The 20,649-nt window shown below is 43.3% G+C and overlaps 1 protein-coding gene across 1 annotated transcript in view; it reads right to left on the bottom strand.

The window, feature by feature from the left end:
• Positions 1 to 366: 366 nt before the first annotated feature.
• The window catches only part of PGBD5 (piggyBac transposable element derived 5), a 73,633-nt gene continuing 53,350 nt past the window's right edge, over positions 367 to 20,649 (bottom strand). Inside the window, exons 5-7 of the mRNA XM_052806113.1 lie at positions 15,889 to 16,086; positions 9,852 to 9,957; positions 367 to 8,329 (exon numbers count right to left, since the gene is read on the bottom strand). Of these exons, the coding sequence (XP_052662073.1) occupies positions 8,134 to 8,329; positions 9,852 to 9,957; positions 15,889 to 16,086 (500 nt within the window). The 3' untranslated portion in view covers positions 367 to 8,133. The remainder of the gene's footprint in view (positions 8,330 to 9,851; positions 9,958 to 15,888; positions 16,087 to 20,649) is intronic.

A 20,649-nucleotide genomic window follows, 5' to 3' on the forward strand; every position in this document is an offset into this window, starting at 1 on the left:
CAAAGGGCCGGTACCGTTCAGCAGAGAGAATCTCTGAGAGCTGGGACAGACGCCCGCGTCCTTGTGTCCACCCCTCCCTGCCCTGAGATGGCTGGGAAGCATCGCTTGTGGTTGCCGGGGGGGTAGCAGTCCCCTTTCCTAGACCACATTGAAATGCTTTTTAAACTCAGTTCTTTCTAAAGAAAATGCTTTTGTACTCAGTGGCTGGATAAAGATGTCAGGCTTTTGCCTCTAATGGTCTTAGAGTGAGAACCTGTAATTTCTCTAGCAGCATTTTCTCCACGTCCTTTCACCTACACACGCAGAGGACTACCAAACATCTTCCCCAACCTATTCCAGAAAAGAATGAGACAGAAAAGCAACCGGTAATATATCTGACTGTATTTCAAAGTTGTTGATTGTAAACAAACTTTGTTGAAGAAATAAAATCACATGACAAGATATCAGAGTGATACTATAAATCCATTTTGTTATTGTTGCCACACTTCACATTTTTGGAACTCGGAATTTAGCTCATGGTGTACAAAACTTGTAAAAATTTATTGCAAGCGTGCCTTTGTGTAGAACAAAACTGGTGTCACAAAAGTAGTTCCCTGTCCCACACAGAAACACAGTTGTGTATCTCTTACCGTGAAGAGGTCACACACCTGCATTTCCTGAAAGACTTGGCTGTTACAAAATTGCTCTGAGAAGTTTAAAAAAAAAAAAAAAGAAAAAAAAAAAGCAATTGCAGCGTATGCTTTACCTCTGGAATTTACACTTTCAATGGAAATCTTTAGAATTATAAAGAACATGGAACTTTGCAACAGAATTGCAGTCGCCGATGTTGTGAGCACAGCCCAATGGAGTCGTCCCGAAAGCACGCGGCCAGCTAAAGCCCGTCGCTGCGTTTGGTACCATCGCTGCATTTGATGGAATGTAAGTTGCACATATTGGAAAATAAATGAAAATTAATCCCCACTGTTCCCGTTTCTTACTGTGGCGCTTCCTCACACTGTCGCTTCCATGCTGTGCCGACATGCAGCAGTGCTTTGACTCCAAGGTTGGTGACTACTGAACATGTATAGTATAAGGAAAGACATGGAGTGAGGCTGGTGATGTAGCTAAAGCAGGATTTATGTTGCTAAAGCAGCTGTGCAGACTGGTTGTGTTAAACATCAGCCTTTTCTTTTTAATTCAAAGGCAGCAGGGGAGGGGGGTACACATGCTGGGAACATGAGAGTTAGGAGGGATCGCCTGGCTCCTCTCCCTCTGCATGCCCAACCTCTGAACTTTCCCCTGCCTCCTTAAACCTGCTGTTCCCCTTAAACTCCTTATTGTATCAGACTGTGCTGATCAGCCTCACCTATGTGGGATCAGATCAATCTCTGGCATAAATCTGAGTTTTACTATCTCTAATCTCACGACAGACCATGGGGTCAAGTTATTTTTAATTTCAGTACTGAAATGCCAGGCAAAGATTTGGCTTACAAGCAGCAGAAAAAGCCAGCTTGCAAAAGTAAGTCCAAGAGACCTGGGATTTGTTTTCCATCAAAGGAGTAACTCTGTTTCATAGAGACATGTGAATTGTTCAGCAGTCACATTTTGCATACACCTTGACACAGATTAATTGGAGAACAAGACCACAAAGTTACTTTGACACCAAGTGGGTTGGGGTTCTGGACAGATGAACCTAGTGTATTGGGCTTTGCTTTTTGACTTCTAGGTTTTTTTTTTTTTGTTGGTAACTAGGGAAAATAGGACAAAATGCTCTGTTTGAAGTCCAGAGCACACTGTAAATACTTGAAGAGGGAAAGCATTTGCCAGCTTCTTTATTTCAGAAATGGAGTTGCCAGGGCTGGGAGCAAACTGTGTGGGCCTGCCATCTTCCCTTCCCCAGTAAGACGTATGAGACTAGCTTGACTATGAAGTCTGTTTGTTCGAGGAGCTTGGATCCCACACTGCACTTGTCTTTTCCCCTCTTTGTTTATTCAGTCAGGTCCTGCACACCATGGCCCTGCAGGACGGGGTTATGGTCCTTTCCCACTAGGTTCTTCAGCCAGGTCCCCCACACATTCAGGGGTTGTTACAGTTACATCAAATGAGCACTTTTGCAGAGTGATGTTTTCATGGATAAGATTTTTGCACTACACATCGTGTGGACCACCTTGACATCTAATACAAGCAATTATTACTTCATAAGAGGGATACAAAAGGGATTTACCACTTAAGGCCTTTTCGTGATAACTAACAGCTGTTCACCAGACCCATCAGAGTGGAAGGGTTTAAAAAAAACCCCAAACACCAAAAAAACCTCCCCAGACCACGTCAAAGGCCCCTCTTTGACAGCGATCCAGAGCTGAGAAATGTTACAGCCATTCCGATGGGAGCAGTGGGTGTGGTGATGCCGATACCTGTTTTAGGTCTGTACGAACCTGACGGGCAGTACTAATGGGGCAAAGCAGGCAACACCGTCACAGTGACTGCAATTAGTGTAGGCTTCAGAAACAATACCCTGTTTCATCTGAGATCTGTGAAATAGCAGAAAGGATCAGCAAAGTAATACTATAGAAGTAAATTGAAAGGCCAACTCTGTGTTGTCACCTCTTCCAGACTGACCAAGAACCTGCGGGCTGATTTGGATGTGCTCTAAATCCATGGAATGAGGGAAGCAAAGGAAAGCGTAGGGCAGGAAACTTCTCCAGGGCTAGATTTCTGAAGACACAGAGCTGTCTCTCAAAAGAAGAGACCCTTTTTGTACAAAGCACAGATATTCTCAGCTGTTCCGCAACAGTGAGATGATGGCACGGGGGCTTTTCCAGTTACAGTTCATAATGCTTCTGGAAACAAAGGTAGGTTTGGGAAGAACTGTTACAAGGAGGAACATATATCAAGTAGCACTGGTGATAGGCTTGGATTTGAGCAGATGATGACGTGATCTGTCTGTGCAAAATATCCCAGTTAATGAGAGGCCAAATATATACATGTTTTGAGCTTAGAATTCCTTGCCTTTGTAAAGTGTTGCTAACAGTCCTTTGACACTTGAATGTTCTCAACCAGATTGAGATGAGCTCTTGTTTTAGAAACGACTAATCTTACATCAGTTCTAGCAACAAGAAAGTGCCATGGCAAACTCCATAGTGATGGATGGAAGACTTCATATTCCATCTGAGCCTCAGTGACTTTTCTCAAGTCAGTCTTAGTAATTATTTGACTGAATTTCACATTGATTACTGGACTATAGTGGAGGTTCAGATTCTCCATTTTATCTCTTCTAGGCAGGTTGGGCTGCTATGTTTTATCCAGTTTTCTCTTGCCTTCAGTGCAACTTGGTTTTGACTCACAGCGGCCTATATGGAGCAAGAGAACCTGTGCTGACAAAGTCCCACAGCCCTTACTTCAGGGTGGAAAAACGTTCAGCATGCTTTCATTTCTAGTTTGGAAAAGTGCATTTGAACAAGAACTAAGTCACTGAAAATGCAGAACGTAGACTTAAATCAGCAGGAGTGCAAACTCCACTTTACAGTTTCATCACCCCCTTACCTGTGCTGTGCCTTGGTGTCTGATTAGGAAAGGGGAAGCTCCTATTTGAGGAGCTAATGATGGTCTCATGAGTGTCAAGGTTGTTAAAGCACTTTGCCATCCTTGCATGGAAAGTAGCACAGATGTGCAGAATTATCATCACCCCACTCATCACTAAAATCAGCTCCAGAACTAGGGGACTAAGACATGTAAGACTGAGATATTGGAGGCTTCTTTCACTACTCACCAGCTCAAGACAGACTACTAAATAAATTTTGGAAGGAAAAAACCTCTTCAGCCAAAAAAAAAAAAAAAGCCACAGAAGTGTAGCTGGAGGTAAAGAACGGGAATGCTGTTTTGAGTTGCTGTCCTTAGTGTCAGTCTGGAAACAGCTAAATGTATTTCTCTCTAGAAATTGTCTGAAGAAAACAACATTGTACCCATTAGGGACACTGAGACTTCTATAAATTGGGATTCTCGGACTACCTTGTAAATGTAGAAGGGTTGGGGCTAAAGAATAGAAATGGAAAACAGAGATGAGATTTCTTTAAATTGTGCCCTAGTGTCAAGTGCACAAATGGACTGAAGTAAAAAGTGGCAGAGTTTCTGCAAGCCCTTGAAGCATTTTTCAACTGAGATAACAGCAGTGGAAACCATTTCACAGTGACTTCTAAGCTTTAGTGAGTGTTCTATTACACACCGGGAAAAGAAATGTTTTCCAAGAATGGATCGTGGCACGACAGACATTTCTTGAAAGCAGTACTGTGCATAGAAGGTGGTCAGTATGTCCTACTGATGGTCTCAGTTCTTTGAAACAAAGTTTGCATACCATAAAGAAGTAATTTTCAGTTTTCAGAAGGTTTTTTTTGTCTGGAAAAATTTAGAGATGTGACCTCTGTGACCTGGTTGGCATTTCCACTGCACTTCAGCTACTGCTGGACTTTAAGATCTCTTACCCAGATTGTCTCAAGGCTACACCCCCCCCCCCCCCCAACCCAAACTTGCTATCATTTCACAAACCATTGCACAATTAACACACACGTGCACACTATAACTAGCATCCTTGCACTACTTTGAGACTACCCCCCCCCCCTTTTTTTTCCCTTTAACTAGGGGGAAGCCTTAATGTTACAAGCAGGTAGGGAACCAAATCTGAGTAAGCCAGTTTGCAGTAAAGGAAATGCTACAGAAGCTGAGCTGCAGTTAACAAACTTTTGCCTTTTAAAAATTATTCAATTTCTTCCTTAATTACTTTGCCTCATTTGTAGTAACATAAAGAAAGTGCAAGATGCTTTTTCAACAAGGAGAAATCTTAACTTTCTCCAAACCTATCCACTCCTAGTCAATAAATGGAGAAGATGAGGTGGTATAGTCATCTATGGATAAAGACTATGCTTTGGTGGCTTTTGCTTGTTGGCTTCGAGAGCCAAAATTCAGGCATTTTTGTACATATAAATATATATAAATATTTTTGCTTACTTATGGAATGTTTGTGCATGTTTAGGGCACCAGTTCAAAATGATGAGGGATGGTTAAGGCTAAGAAAATGAAATTCATTGCAAAGCTATAATTTTGTCTCCATTTTTCTCCTTTACGAAGGAGACTAAAGCATCTTCCCTGTAATAGTTAGCCACTGTGTAATCCCCCGTTAATACCAATTCTAGGGAAAACTACTCAGGACCCAGTCCCTGAGGCAAAAAGCTAGGACCTCATGATTTTAGCTCAAGTAATCCATATAAATTACAGCATACATTAGTGGAAAATTAAACATTCCAAGGCCTTGGACCTACTGTCACCTGAAAAAGAAAAGGCATTTTCTGTATGGGATGGCCTAGATCCAAGCCTTTAAGCATATATAGCAACGTAACAATTGGCCAAGGACTCCAGATCTATCTCGGGGGGCTACGACAGAGCTGGAGAGTGCTGTGCTCACTCCTCAGAAGAGCCAAGTGGCTCCGAGGAGGTCCTGCAAACCTCCCCATCCCTGCTGGGGGTATGTGCACCTTGCAAATGCTCCACCACTGCAGGGCAATGCAAGGAAGCTGGGCTCCCAGCAGCTACTCTTCATTCAAGCCATCCCATCAGCAAAGTTCCAGCCAGACCTTTCCTTTCTGCCCCAATTTTGACTACTGTATAAATTCACAGGATGTAATGAACTTGTAGCTACTCTTCCTATTGCAATATAGGCTGGCATTGTCTGAAGCAGGGAGCAATAAGAACGCCATATGCCTTCAGGTACCTCTGTGGAATTCCCTAAAAAAAGGAAACTGTGGGCTTATATTGCAGAACATTTGTTTTTCATGCCTCATGCTAGCTCCTCTCCCCCTTTGAATACTTACAAGACTGACAAGGCCCAGCTACCCCACATGCTCAGTCTGAAAAGGGGTGGTCTCCATTCTCTGCAGTGCCAAGAAGTTTTGAACTCATCCTTGGGCTCCTATGCAGCTTGGCATTGCCAAGGACTAGAGTGGTACAAACTCTCCTTCCTTTTGAAGCTAGGAGGTCTCGGTGCACAAGGTTATGTCCTTTCTCCCACGTTTCCTGGGTGGAGACCTTGTGGCCTGAGAAGTGAAAAGGGATGCTTAGGAAACCCACTGCTGTACACTGTGCAGCTGGCAGGCAGAGCAGGCCATGGGGGAAACAATGCCCAGAGAGAGAAAGGTATGAAGTTGGCTGTCCCCTTACTCTCCCTGCAAGCAGGTGAGATCTGCCTCTAAGTCTACGCCAAAAAAGTAAGACTTTGGTGGAAATAGAAAGATGGCAGTGCAAGGATGCTCTTTGGGCTAGTCAGTAATTTACTAACCTCTGCTGGATTCTTCCTCTGGTGTGATTTACATGCTATGCATTTGCATATCACATAATGATGAAATCTGCGGAGTTCTCAAATTTGTATTGGTTAGCCTCTGTTGCCTCTTGCCAGACAGACACCTATAACCTGGTGAGGTTTACACTGGTAAAGAAATCAATCAATCAATCACTCCATTCCTCTTGAATCAATCAACCTAAGTCATTCTTAGGTAAAACTTTTCAGGCTTGGGGACCTAAAACCAGCTGGTCCTCTAAGCAAGATGGTTTCTGCCCTGTAAGTTAATGCAATTCTGCTTGTGTCCATCACTGCTAACCTTTAGAATATAGAGGGTTTTGCTGATTGAGTTGTGGACTGAAATCAATAATGTATAGAGGGCAGGGTAGTATTTTACCTCAGTGTTGATTCTCCCCTGTTTCAATCATACCTCTCTCTCTCGGCATTGTTTTCCAAAGCTTCAGCGACCTTCAGATTCCACCAGCACCAAAACATGGCATTTCAGCCATGGGCACCAGCTCAGTGATGATGCTTGGCCCCTACAATGTTACTCAGAACAGGAGAACTCTTTGGGCTTGCTCTGTTTTTGTGAGGTTTAAGGGCTGGTTGCAACTGGACTTCTTTCTTGTTGTAAAACAGAATGCTATGTTATTTTGCTAAACATGTAATCTGCTTAATTACAACTACTGTGACAAGCCCCGAACTCTAACAAGAAGAATTCCTATAGAACACCCTGCAGTGATAATGGGAAACACACTGCTATTAGTGACTTATTTTTTTCCTGCCAACTGTGTGCCAAATGAAGTTCTAAAATGGACCAAACAAGTCTTGACAGTTACAAAAGGAAAAGAAAGAAATTGTTGTTCCTAAGAACTTAACAGTCCATTACATTAGATTTTTAAGCAACATTTAAGATACAGTTGAAATCAAGAAAAAAATATCATTGTTATACTCTGATTTCTCACCTGTACACTGACTGTGGCAGTTAAGAAGTGAGGCAGTATTACTTACTGGTTTACTCACTGTTAATATTTACAGCATTATTCACTGTTTGTTTGCGTATAAAATGTTTTGTCCTGGTTAAAAAAGAAAATCAATGTAATATATTTCCATTTTAAATTCACTAATGTATTTGGTTTCTCCTAATTTTGCTGTGTTCTAACTGGGATCAAATTGCTTTACATTACATTAATAAAAACAAAGAAAAGAAAAAAAAAGACAGAAAGAAAAAGTCTTAACTGGTCCTCAGTTCCTGGCTGCCTGCCTGCAAAGGTTTTGTTTGTCAATACGCTTGCTTCAGTGTTCGTGTATCTGAACTGCTTCGTTTAGCACACTGGGAGGACAGCAGCGAGGCCGTACAGGATGGCAGGCACTCTCACCCACAGCCCACGGTGTAGACTTACGTTGTTTGTCCCAGGATTGAATAACTCCAAGTAAGGTACAGAGTTTTCTGTAACACCTGCCTAGGACTGCTGAGCTACGTCAGCTTATGACAAGCTCTTAGCCCAAGAAGAACTTTACAAGATGACCCTGTTGAACAAATAGTATTGAGATGACGACTAACTTGAGTCTGTTTCTGGTGTACAGATTCCCACAGGGCATTCACATATGCAATTCTGTGTCAGCTTTTCCAGTGGCACTTTCTGCAGGACATGTATACATCCAGCTGCTACTAGGAACAAAGTTTCCACCTCTCTAGTGGCATCACTTGGCATTTTTGGATAAGGACAGCACTGGTGGTGTCACAAGTTCCTTGCTTTGCCGTTCCAGGTGTGGTATCATCTTCTGCTTACCATCCACCCCCTGCCTATGCCACCAAGAACAATGCATCAATGGGAGGGTGAGGTGTCTTCCAAGCCCAGAAGCTCCTTTACAAGTCTTTCACCAAACTGTGCGCGGCTATACCTTGTCACATGGTAGGCCTCTGACATTTTGTAGAGGATGTAGGCATTGTTTATAGCGATGCTGATGGCAAACCAGAATACTTGTTGCCAGGTCTTGTTTGGTTTGTGAGAAATGAAATACCTAAAAAGCCAAGAGAGAAGGGGAGGTAGAAGCACTGTTCAGCCAAACACTTGCAGCTGGGATGCAAGAAATAATCCCAGACAAAGATTCTGCAGTCACAAAGGGGAAGCAGGCCCAGGACTTAACACCTAGTGCAAGTATCATCTTAAGAAATTTTGTACAATGTATTGGACAGTCATTTACAATTAAGTTGCTCAATTTTGGAAATTTCTAGTAGTGTCTAAAAGAACAGACTTCCTTGCTCTCAGAAGCAAAACCTCAGCAACACTCTCACCTCTGTACCACTCCACGTAAGTAACAGTACCGATACAGAGTCCTTGAGCTTACCCGTGACAAACATCCATATGATGGGAGCTGTGGGTCTGAATCCCTTCAATTTGTAACTAAAAAAAAAGCCTCAGGCACGTTATGTTACAGTTTAGGGAAGACTGCTGATGCTTCTCCTCTTGTTTATCTCTATTGCGAGCAAAGAATGATTTCTGCTGCTGTCAACAGTAGGTGGGAGGATGTGGGGGTAGAGCCAGAGCGTGCAGCGCTGGTATGTGGAGCACCTCTCCATAAGGCAGAACTAGGAAGGACTGACATCCTTATATTTAGGTACTGACAAATTCTAGGACTGCCAGAATATTCGCTCCTCGGTCATAAGATTTCCCACTTTCCTACTTTTACTCTTTTAGTAACCATTTACATCTACTACCTCACCTCTTTTTCGTATTGATTTCCTCAGACCAGATCCCAGCATCGGTCTCCAGCAACCACCTCCTCCTCTTTCATCTCTCTACTGAATTCTTGCTGCCTTGCCCAGAACTGGCTTGAAAAATCCGTGCTGCTTTTTCTCTCTCCTCACTTTTAATTCTCAAAATTTTCTGCACCTCATTGCTATTCCCACAGCCAAGCTTCACCACTGCTATTCTTACTCGTTTCTGTTTCTCCCTGCTACATTAAGAGCTAACACTGAGGACTCTAACTGGAATTCAGAAGCCAAAAGATCTACATTCTGCTCTCCCAGATCATCTAGATCAGCTTTATGTCCACAGCTGAACATCCTTTTCTTCTGGCTCCAGGTGACACAAATATCACGGGACAGATAATCACCTAAACACCACCTGCTGATAGAGGTGGAGAGCTGAGCTAGCTTGCGAGATTTGTGGGGCTGGTAGACCCTTGTTGAATTCTCTATTTAGCCTTCAATTTGATGCGGCCAAGAACATCAGCCTGCTGGCTCAACTTCCCAACACTTCTTAAAAGTCATTTACAAGATAAGAACATAAGTCTCAATTTTTTTTTGACTGGTGGATGGGTAGATAGAGCCAAAACAACACTAGCAATACAGCTCCTGCCCTTGTGCAGAGCCAGCTTCAGATCTTTGACTGAAACAGGAGTTTCGTCAGAAATTAATTCCATGAAAGCAGGATTGGGCCCTCAGCTGCAGCTCAACATGGAGAACTCAAACCTTGCAGCAACAGAGAAGGAGTGAAAGAAATACAGACAAACGCACACGCACACACATATTCTTACTTACTTGCTGTATTTGTCATCATATTTGCAGATATAGCTAAGGTGAGCAGCAAAGGCTTCAACTGCCAACGGGCATGGAATTTCTCCGCTTTTTCTCTTAATTATAACTCCTGCATCAATTAGAAACATAACAGTTTTAAATCCACATCGTAGGTCTAGCAATTAAAAGATACAGTTTCTATATATGGTTTATTATAAAATAAACCTTATTGACAGTTTCTGCCCTAAAACTGGGAAGTTATCTGTAACACAGATACTAGTTTCATGGTTTTTTTTTCCATTGGCTGTACATTGAGCAAGTGGAAGGGGAAGAAGAGGGATCATTTTTCAGCTGGAAATGAAAAGCGTTAGACACAAACACTTTTACCATCTGTTCAGAAAAAACCCATACATTGCCATAGTCCCTCAGCAGCCCCCTGCAGCCAGGATTAGTCTCTCCTCTGTTGGTTCACAAGGAGTTGTGGTCACCTCTAGAGCTGTGACTTGCTATTTTATGCTTTGAGTTCCAAAGGTCCCAAACGAGTCCTCTGAAATTAAATCCTTTGCTTATCTCCACCCATGGGGGCCAAGAGCAACAGTACCTCCACTCTATTGGGTGCGAATTGACAAAGAAAAGAAAATACAGTAAGAAGGAGCCAACTGGCTAAACCCAGTCAAGACAGCGGTGATGCTGGTGGGTGAGTTGAAAGAGCCACAACCACAATATCTTTGAAATGAGAAACAGCCTGATTTGCTGCTGTAGAGAGCCAGAGCTCAGATGTACGCTTAGGTTGCTCAGTGGAGCTAAGCACACATTTCTCTGCCTGCAAGTGATGTTTCCTGCCCTGCCTGGTCAGCTGGCTAGGTAATTCAGCTCACCACGGGGCATGATCATCCTGCCTACTGCAGAAATCTGTGGTAAAAGGCAACAAGTCCCCTGCAGCTACCTGCCAACCACTCTCTGCACAAAGATGTGGTGCCTAGAGCAGGTTACTCCAAGAACGGGCCCCATTGCCTCATGGTGCATCTTTGACCTTGCCTTCTCCAACACTACAGCAGTATTTACGAGTCTAACGCTCTCTCAAGAAACTCCCCTAGCTCTTCTCTGACTTATTGCTCCCGTCCTCCATGTTCTCCCTAGCTGGGGCGGGGGCAGCTCCTCTTAGGAGGGAAGGATGAGTAAAACAAACTTATAGCATAGGAGTCTGTTCCCTAACTTTTGACTTTATGTCCCCGCAGGGTTTGATGGTCAGCCCTCCAGGGTATGGACCACCTCTTGCTCCATGTCTGTGGCACACTGTCTAGTGAGGATCCCTGCTCTCTCCCAGGCACAACACCATTTTTCTCTGGGTCTAGAGAAGCGCAGGCTTGGTCGCGTCCTTTCTCAGCATTGTTTCAGTACAGGTACAATTCTGGGCTTTCTCATTTCTCAAGCCTTCAAACTCTCATTGCCTTCCTTCTGCCAACTCTTTTACAGTCATCCCTAAAATGCTCCTCACGTTTTGATTACAGACTTCACCATTTCATTCCTTCAGCTGGAAGTCTCATTCCATCCATTATCTCTGTCAAGCCCCCTGTGCTTTCCTAGCTGGCAGGCTCTATTTTGAAGCAAGACTTATGACACATACTAAATGTCATGTTACAGCTGAGCCATGCAGCAATTTATTTGGGGTCTTTAAAGTCTGATTTTTCAAGAGTCCAAAATGATATCACCTCTAAATTGTTCAATACACTCTCCTTTCACCTCTGCCTCCCCAAGCTGAGTGTAAGTGTAGCCCAAGGGGAGGGGAAAAAACCCAATCAAATAAATAAATCCTTCATTACATTCACATACTTATTATAGTGCTTTTTTTAGCCTTTTAATGAGTCCTAGAAAAATCTGGCCAGCATGAGGTAAAAAGGGCTGATATACCACCAGCGTGCTGCAAAATCACTTGCCATCCCACCTGGGCAGGTCAGGAAAGGGTAAGGATGTTCCTGGTGCCAGCATTTTACAAAAAAATCCCCTTCTTTCTCCTCTTGCCCTCCTCTCTTCCCCTTTTCTTCCTTTGGAGGATTTATATTTCCTTTGCATTTGCTTTGTATTCACAATCCTTAAAAAAAAGCATTGCGGTGGCAGCTATGTGGGTACCCTCTCATTTTCTATTGTATTCCACGTAACATTCCTCTGTTTTGAGAATATAAATTGCTTTATAGGCAGATTATTTTTATAGCCTTTCCTAGGCTTGTTTCATAGCCATAGGCCACCTCTCCAGGGAAGACAACTGCCAGAGCTGGGTCGTTCCTAGCTGCGGGTCTCTGTGGCAAGCGGTCCCAAGCCAGCTGACTCACCGGCACCATCCGATGAGCTATTTCCCCTCCTGGTCCTCCCCCAGCATCGCTCTGTTCCCATCCCTGGCAGCACTCCAGGGAACACACCGCCTGCGCTTGCAGCCGCGGCCTGCCTTTGCCTGCGTGCTGGAAGGGGTGCCGGCTGCCGGCCTCCATGCTGCCACTGTGGACAGGCATCAGTTTTTGGGTTTGGGGGTTTTTTTAACCTTTTTTTTTTTTTTTTTTTTTAGTTTTTAAGCTGTATGCTTGTCAAGCAAAGCTTGGGAAATACCACCCCAAATGAAACAAGCAGAAAGATAAAGGGGTATATTAGTTTGTTTCCCCAAAACCCTTATTATAAGCCAATCTGTGATTTTTAGGAGCTAGAATCATGTTTTTTAAAAATGGAACCTCAGTAATACTAGCACCTTGGCAAACACTGAGATTGCATAACATAATATAACCAAGGGGGCACTGCATGTTCCAAGTGCTATATGGCTTTTCATCAGGACTTAGATTTGTTACAGTTCTTTATCAGAATTGCAGACAGTCAGCGTTGTACAAAGTCTAATGTTCAAGGTCTTCCCATCAGAGTCCTCTGGCCCCATCCCCACTCTCACCATACTTGGACACAACCCCCTGAATGTAGGGGTCACAAAGGACACATGGTTAAAACCCTAAGCTTCCCTGTCCTAAAACATACTTTTTAACATTATACTTCTTTCCCCAGTCTTTCCAGTCCTGGGCCAATCTCACAAGCTGATTTTTTCAGGAAACTAGATTGTCACCGGACACTCCTCACTCCAGCTTCTCCTGGGCTAAGAACCACACAGGGACTTACACAACTGCTTCATACAATTGCGATGCCTCCACAACGTCTCCCATCTTCTCACAAGTCACTTGTGAGATGCCAACAAGGCATTTGCAGCTCTTTAGTCCTTGCATATGTGACCCAAGCTTTGTTTTCTATCCTTAGCTATTGTACATTTAGCTTTTAAGTAGAGCTGGTTGGTGAAGAGCAGCTGTGAAAGCTCTTCTCGGAAAGAAGCTACTTCTTAAAAAGATCTTGGGTTCAACAAGTTTTTGCTAAAGATGTAATTTTGGTCATCCTGCTGTGCAGCAAGTGAGGTTGCTGCCTGCTCCATCCTGCTTCATATGAAATAAAGAAAAGATTGTAGTTATTTCTAGAACATATTAATGGAGATGCTGGGAAAGTGGGCACCAGATCTAGAGTGGAAAACCAAAAATGCAGCCTTGTCCCACAGATGGGGAGTACATACGTAACCTGCTTTAGAATCAGGGTAGCTTTTTACTTTCTGGGGGTCCCAATCTCTTTTGGCTTCTCAGTTCTTCTGTAATACAGGCACAAGGAAAAATTAAACTCAAGTTAAAGCTTATGGGAAATTAAACCCCCCCCTGAATTTTGTTCTGTGCAGAAACTTCATACTTGATAGCAGAGTAAGCAGGACATTTTTGCAAGACTAAAGGAATAAGACTCATGCTTTAGCATCTGAGATGATGTATTACGGCATGTTGGTTCAAAACATCCATAATAAATAACCTGCTGCACCTAAGAATAGTATTCATAGATCAGCTCTGACAAGTGTACTGCCCTCCTGGTGCCTCTGGCTTGGGTGGGATTTGCACTCCGAGTACAGGCAAGATCTACCTTCTTGACTTTCCTTTAAATTGCAATAAATAGCTCATTATTAGCTACACCCACCTCTTTTCTCATCCTAAGTTTTGTTTGGACCATCTCTTGCTTTCTGTTTTTAAGGTTTTCTCTTCACAGCCTCCTCCACCCCCGTCAACATTTACGCTCAACCAAGTGCAAACACCCACCATGCATTGTCAGGCGATCCCACTGGTACCAGTCTCTGTCCAACTACCCGGCGTGGGTTTTATTCCCCTTTGTCCCTACCTCCTCTCCCGTCTAAGACATGTGCTCAGCAGCTCTGTGCTACAGGCTTGCCTCAAGGAGCATGGATTCCTCCTCTTCCCCCTCTATATTTGCATGCCTTAGAGGAGACTTTGGTGGTCCAGCTTCAAGTTGGTTTAAACTAGCTTTGCTGCACTGCCTTCAGAGATGCCAAATTAGAGGCAGGCAATCTGGTCTTCTGCCTTCCTACCGAGTCTCCATCTGTTCCCAGCTCTCCACTAGAGACTCTTTCCCCCCAGCACCACTCTTTAAAAAGCCAGTCTCTGTTTTCTGCTCTGATTCATGGTGAACTATGATGTCAACTGTCCCAGCCAGCATTTGGTGAGCAATGTGTTGGGCAGGTCTTGCCCATCATACAAAGGTCCTCATCACTGGACGTTAAGTTACCTCACACACGCAACCTACAATCCCATCTATGCCAAAACATACCCAAGGTCAATCACAAGCACAACAGCTCACACCTCCATGTGCTGCTTGTAAAGGATGCTGCCAGGGCAGAATCTGCTTTCTCTCCTTCTTTTAACGGGGGTGTTAACACTGATGTTTACAAACAGTATTTTTCTAGTAATACTTACGAATTATAACCAAATGCTCCAAGCTAGCCTATAAAACCCAGGTGTAGTGATAACTCTTGTCCAGTTAGTGCAGTCAAATAATCTAAATCCAGCAAAGTGCATGAGGGGAACAGCACAAATCCTGATGGTGAAGGCCCCTCATGGGGAGCAACACTGCTCCAGGGACTGGCTTCAGCAGGGTCCCCAGAGTGTCCTGTTTCCTTCACGTACATATTTTCAGCATTTGTGCTCAGACACCAGTCCATCTGAGTCACCAAGTCTTTGTCCTGCTGGGGTGCCCAGCAGACTTCTTTGGGATAAGCCATGCTTTGCTAAGGTAATGAGCCTTCTGGCAAGGCATTGAACAACACACTAAGTCAACTTCTCAGCTTACCATACAGTCATTCAAGGCCTTAACTTTGCTTCTGTAGCCTGTACACATGAGAGAGTCACTCAGGATTCAGAACATGAGTGTACAAGATGCCTTTGAATTGGTGGCTTTACATTTAAAGGTTTAGGTTATTCTTATTTGTCTCAGGCAGTTATACATAAATCTGAATAATAAAAATGAAAAGAAACTGAAACATATTTTCACTTGAGGATGAATTTCAAAGAGCTAGCTAATCATATTGCATCTTACAGAAGTTTCCAAACCTTCCTAAAACTATCTGTATACTTTCAAAAAGGAAAAGATTTCAGTATCAAGAAGCTCTTGCAATTATTTGAACTATCCAAGTTATTTGTTTTGGTTTCTTTTCATCAACTGCTAAAACCAATTTAACATACAGCAGGAAGCCTTAATCGTATTCACTTCTGGCAAAAAGACATTTGTTTGTGACTAAGTTTTTACTGGATAAGATAAATTAATTGTAGGATCTGCTCAGAGTTCTAAGTACACCATGACATTTATTAATTTTTCTGTAGCAGCAATCCTACAAGATGCTTTGCAAATAGGGTTATACAACAACCATCTTCCCTGCTCTGACCATCAGTAAAGATATAATCTTTATACCTAAAAGGATACTGCCTCCACCAGCTCAGGCAAAGGAGGCTGCATTAGCAGTAGGCTTTTAACCTTTGTATGGGAAAAAAGAATAGCTGTAGGAAGACACAAAAGGGAAGTAATCACTACTGCTAGTGTTTATCTAAGATATTATGATCAAGCTCTTTGTTCAGGCTTATTATCAAACTCTGACTCATTTTGCCTTGTCACATAAAGCACGTGCACTTTTGAGATGAGCAGTAGGAATGTTGCTTACCTTGTTGAACCGGTGAATAGGCATTGGTCAGAAAACGAAAGTGCCCTTTATTGTACCAGCAGATCAAGGACATGTTTCCCTTCATTCTTATTCTGTACTGTCCTCTGGACTGGGGAGTTTCAGGGTTGTTCAGCATGGATGGAGGTAGGCCTGTGCAGTCACTCTTCCTGGTGCTCAGCAACCCACAGCAGTAAATCTCTGCATGTGAACAAAAACATTCCCTATCAGCAAGCCATTGCACGGACCCAGAAAGCAAGAGTAGTGGAGCAAGTCTGAATGACCTGACTAGAGGAAGAGCTTGTCCTACAACTTTCTCATCCAACAGATATGTTAGCCAACTGTCCTTCTCCTGTAATACCAAAGATTTGTGTTCTACATGAATGTGTCTGGAAGCTGAGACAAGTGCAGAAAGCCTGCTCTCTTGATGAAAGGTACTGACACCTCCTGCACAGTCATGATGAAATGACAGGGAAAAGAATTCAGGGTATCTTGCTAACAATAACATCTATAATCTGTGTAATAGTCTTCACAAGCTTAAAATTGGACTGAAAAAAAATGCTGACAGTGATATGTATTATGGAACAAATCAGAATTTATGATGCAAGAGTCTTTGACGTTTAACAAAGAGAATAAATCGTGGAGGGAGTGGGGAGGTAGGGAAAGCTATAGCATCTTAGATGTTAGCTGAAATAAATTCTCCTACATGACTCCCATGATGCTTTTAATCACACTATACATGGCTGACAAACTCTGGTTTAATCTACTGCTTCACTGTGCTGCCCAGTTCTTGAGTTTCACCTCATTACTCCTTGCACCTCCATCATCTGGTTTGTTAAGGAAATGCTGCTTAAGCAATTAAGAACCACTGAAACCACTGGTTGATTCAAAAAACGCTTGTGCCCAAAGGATGGAGAAGATGGAAATACAAGTTCAATGAAAACAGATTTTAGGAAAAGGAGATAAACCTAACAGTGCCATAGCTGAGTGAGCACTGATCTTGTCCTGCACAGACATCAGAGGCTCCACAGGCAACACATTCTGCTGTTCACAGCTTCTTGGCCTTTTCATACGTGAAAGAGGCAATGAATAAAATCTAACACCACAAAAAATGCCTCAATGCAGCCAGGTGGGCACAAACAAGGTTTAGAAACAACATTAATAACGACAATGCTTGAATTTGTCATTAGGCTGTGAAATAAGAACGGCCTGTTTCTGTTAGTCCAAGAGTAGATCTTGATCAAATTAATTGAACTCAAGGAAATCTTGGATGGAAAGTTCCTCGGTCTCCCCAGGTTAACCCACCTGAGTGGAAAACAATGATGGGCATGGAAGCAGGTGACATCTGTACACATCTTTCATATGGCAGCAGAGGCTGGTGGTAGTTTAGAGCTCATCTGTCAGCTAAGTCTGATCAAATTTTTCATTGTGCTGAATTTTGCACATTGCGTAACTGGATATCCTTACAGGGGAAATGCTAAGTCAGACTACAGCGTCTGGCTTCCCCTGAGCGCGTTACCTCAGTTCTTGGGTTTCCATTTATGTGGCTCTTCTGCCTCTGTCTTTCTGGAATGACCAAAGCTCTTAAGTGCAGGTGTAGCCTTTGTCCTTGGTTCTCATAGTGCCTGGCATGGTGACCATCCCCTCAACAGCTCACAGATACTACAGGAATACTAATATAATAATTGCTAATACTCATAGATTGGTCCAGTTGCTATGGGCAGGTCTACAAGGAGGTAAGGCTCTTTCATCAGAAATTTAAGACACTTATGTCAGAAGAAGGTCAACAACACAGCAATGGGGCAACTTCATTCTGAAGGAGTAAATCTGCACTCCATCGGTTATTTCTAATGAATATATCAGTCCCTGGAAATCTACATTCCTTCCACAAAAGACAATGAGAAAAGCCTGATGGCAACAGGCTTACAATCAATATAGGAGAAACTGCACCTCCAGTGGAAGGCTTTTTTTTAATCTTTTCTTGCTAAGAGGAACACAAACAGTGTAGGTCACATACATACCTACAAACTTTGGCAATAACATAGCAAACTTTTAGAAAGCTTTCTTCTAGCCAATATTAAAATCTTCCTGCTCTGATAACAAACAAGCCTGAGAAGAATTTCCCTAGCTGTCTAAAGTTTATGACTCACTGAAGGGTGATACTTACTCTCTCCAGGAGACTGCAATGGTTTAAAACCAAGCTAATAACTACATTATTGTGCTAGAGCTTCAAAATAGCAACAGCCATCTCTGAGATCCCTTAATAATTAATTGTAGCCTTTCCTTTAGCTCAGGCAATAAGCCTGCAGAAAGCTTCCAGCAGATGCTTCACTCCTCATACAGAATAATGGGAACCATTTCCTCTCTCAGGAACACACTGTGTAACATTCCTGCTGTATAGCCTAGAAAAGTGCAGCACTTCTGCAGATTTACTAGCATCTCTCATCATGGATGACGCCCTTAATCTGTAGAGTTTTTTAAAACCACCCAGTTACTATAGCAATAGACGCAATAAAAATTATGCCCATCTGGCTCAATGAAGTTTTTGTGTGTAATTAAATCGGAATCACAACAGGTGTTTGCCACATACACAGGAATCGGTGGAGACAGGTTGTCCTCCCCTGGTCTTCTTAAACTGTAACTGCAATATAAATGCCTACACCTAAACTAGCTTAGCGAAGATGAGGAAATGTGGTGTAGTCACCCAAGATTCATTCCCAGGGTCTCCAGGACCTGCAGAGCTTGTGCTGAAGCCTGCTTCACCACATATTCATTAGTACCATTTGCAAAGGCAGCCAGGCTCGAGCTAGTTCAGGCAAAAATACACATTCTGCAGTCATTTATCCTGGATGCAATGCTGGGTCAAGTCAGAGCTAGGGCAACGGTGGGTCCTGTTGTGGGAAGGAGATGAGAGCTTGCTTTAGTCCATGTGCTGGAGTTGCAGGATCCTGCAAAGCTTGTGGGAGTGCCACGGTTGCCCAGGCTGGCAACTCCTGCAGCTTTGCCAACCCCTGCGGCTTTGTGGGACAGAGCCAGCTGCTCCAACTGGTTCAGAAAGCACAAAAGGGACTTTCGGGGATCATATGTTTAAGGGAAGCATGGGACACAGGGCTTTAGGAGGTGCTGTTCTCTGTAATGGAAAACGCTAATGCTTAGAGGGGGAAAAAGGGATATGCACTATGAATGAATGTCACAGCAAATAATGACAGCTGTCTGCTTGCAGAACAGAGAATTTGGGACATTTCAGTGCAGGTCTCCAGTTCTATTCAGAGGCTAGAGAAAGAAACGCTTTGTATGTCCCCTGAAAAATAAAAAAGAGGTCTATTCAGGTTTTGGGTTTTGAAAAAGATCAAAAAGTGACCTGTCTTATTTTCTGAAGTTTTCTCAGCTCTGAGTATCTTCATAGATCTTAGAATTATGTTCACCAGCATCCCTTTATATTACTAGGCACTTATTCTTTCCTGTGGTACAGTGAAGGTGCTACACAGCAGGCTTTCAATAAAGAACACTGTGGGTTTTGCAGTAATGCCTGTGTGGGTTAGGGTTAGGAAAAGCAAACGATAGTTAAGGTTCCACGAAAGTCTTCACAGGATCACAGGATCCTATGGATTAAAGGATAATTCAGGTTAGAATGCAACTCGGGAGGTCTCTAGTCCCATCCCTGCTCAGAGTAGGGTCAGCTCTGCGGTCAGACAGCGCTGCTCAGGGGTTTATCTTGTCTGGTCTTGAAAACCTCCAAGGACAGAGACTGCACAACCTGTCTGGGCATCCTGCTCCACTGCCCTCAGGAAAAACCTTACATCTAGTCTGAACTTCTTTTGTTTCAGCTTATGTCTGTTGTTTTTCGTCCTTCCATGATGTACCACCGTGAAGAGCCAGCTCCATTCTCTCGATAACCTCCCTAGGGTAGCGTAAGGCTGCTGTTGGGTCCCCCCAAAGCCTTCTCTTCCCAGGCTGAACAAGCACAGTTCCCTCCCCATAGCAGAGCATGTGGTCCAGCCCCTGGTCAGGTTGGTGGCCTTCTGCTGAACTTACTCCAGTTTATCAATGCCTTTCCTGTATTGCAGGGGAGTGTTGTGCAAAACTGTGCTGAGTAGGAGGCAATAATCACCTCCCTCAATCTACAGGCTACCCTCCTGTTAACACAGCCCGCGGTAGTGCTGACCATCTTTGCTGCCAGGGCACGTTGCTGAGTCATGTTTGACTTGTTGGCTACCAAGACCCCAGGTCCTTTTCATCAAGAATTCTGAGAGGAACTAATACATTTTTAGTGGGTGCCTCTTTCTAGATTTTCCAGAATTCCCTTTAGTTCCCTTAAATGTCAGTTTAGGTTCCCAAAAAGTTTACAGTTTCTAAGCACTAGATTATTTAAATCTCACCCTATTTCTCTGTTGATAGTGTCCCCCCCCAACATAAAGCAGTTAAGGTCAATACTGATTGCTTTTTGTTTTCAGTTCTCAATGGGATCTTTCTACCACTGATCCTGCTGTAGCCCAGAAACTATATTTTCTTGAACGAGAAAAGTAAATTCGTCAGCTTAAGAATGGGTCTTGAACTGTCATGAGCACCTGAGCATAGATGCTTTTCAACAGGCTCTCATGACACTTCTTGGTCATGGTGTGGCCCTATTCAGATTTAGTTGGCTAAGCCACATACCAAAAAAAGCATTAAGGTCATAGCTGAGGGTGACTGTGGGATACATTAGGAGAGATCTCTCTGCTGAGTCCAGGCTTCTCTGCCTGCCTGTCCCCAAACATACTGCTA

Source organism: Harpia harpyja, chromosome 13, assembly GCF_026419915.1.
Source record: "Harpia harpyja isolate bHarHar1 chromosome 13, bHarHar1 primary haplotype, whole genome shotgun sequence".
NCBI classification, from domain to species: Eukaryota; Metazoa; Chordata; class Aves; order Accipitriformes; family Accipitridae; genus Harpia; species Harpia harpyja.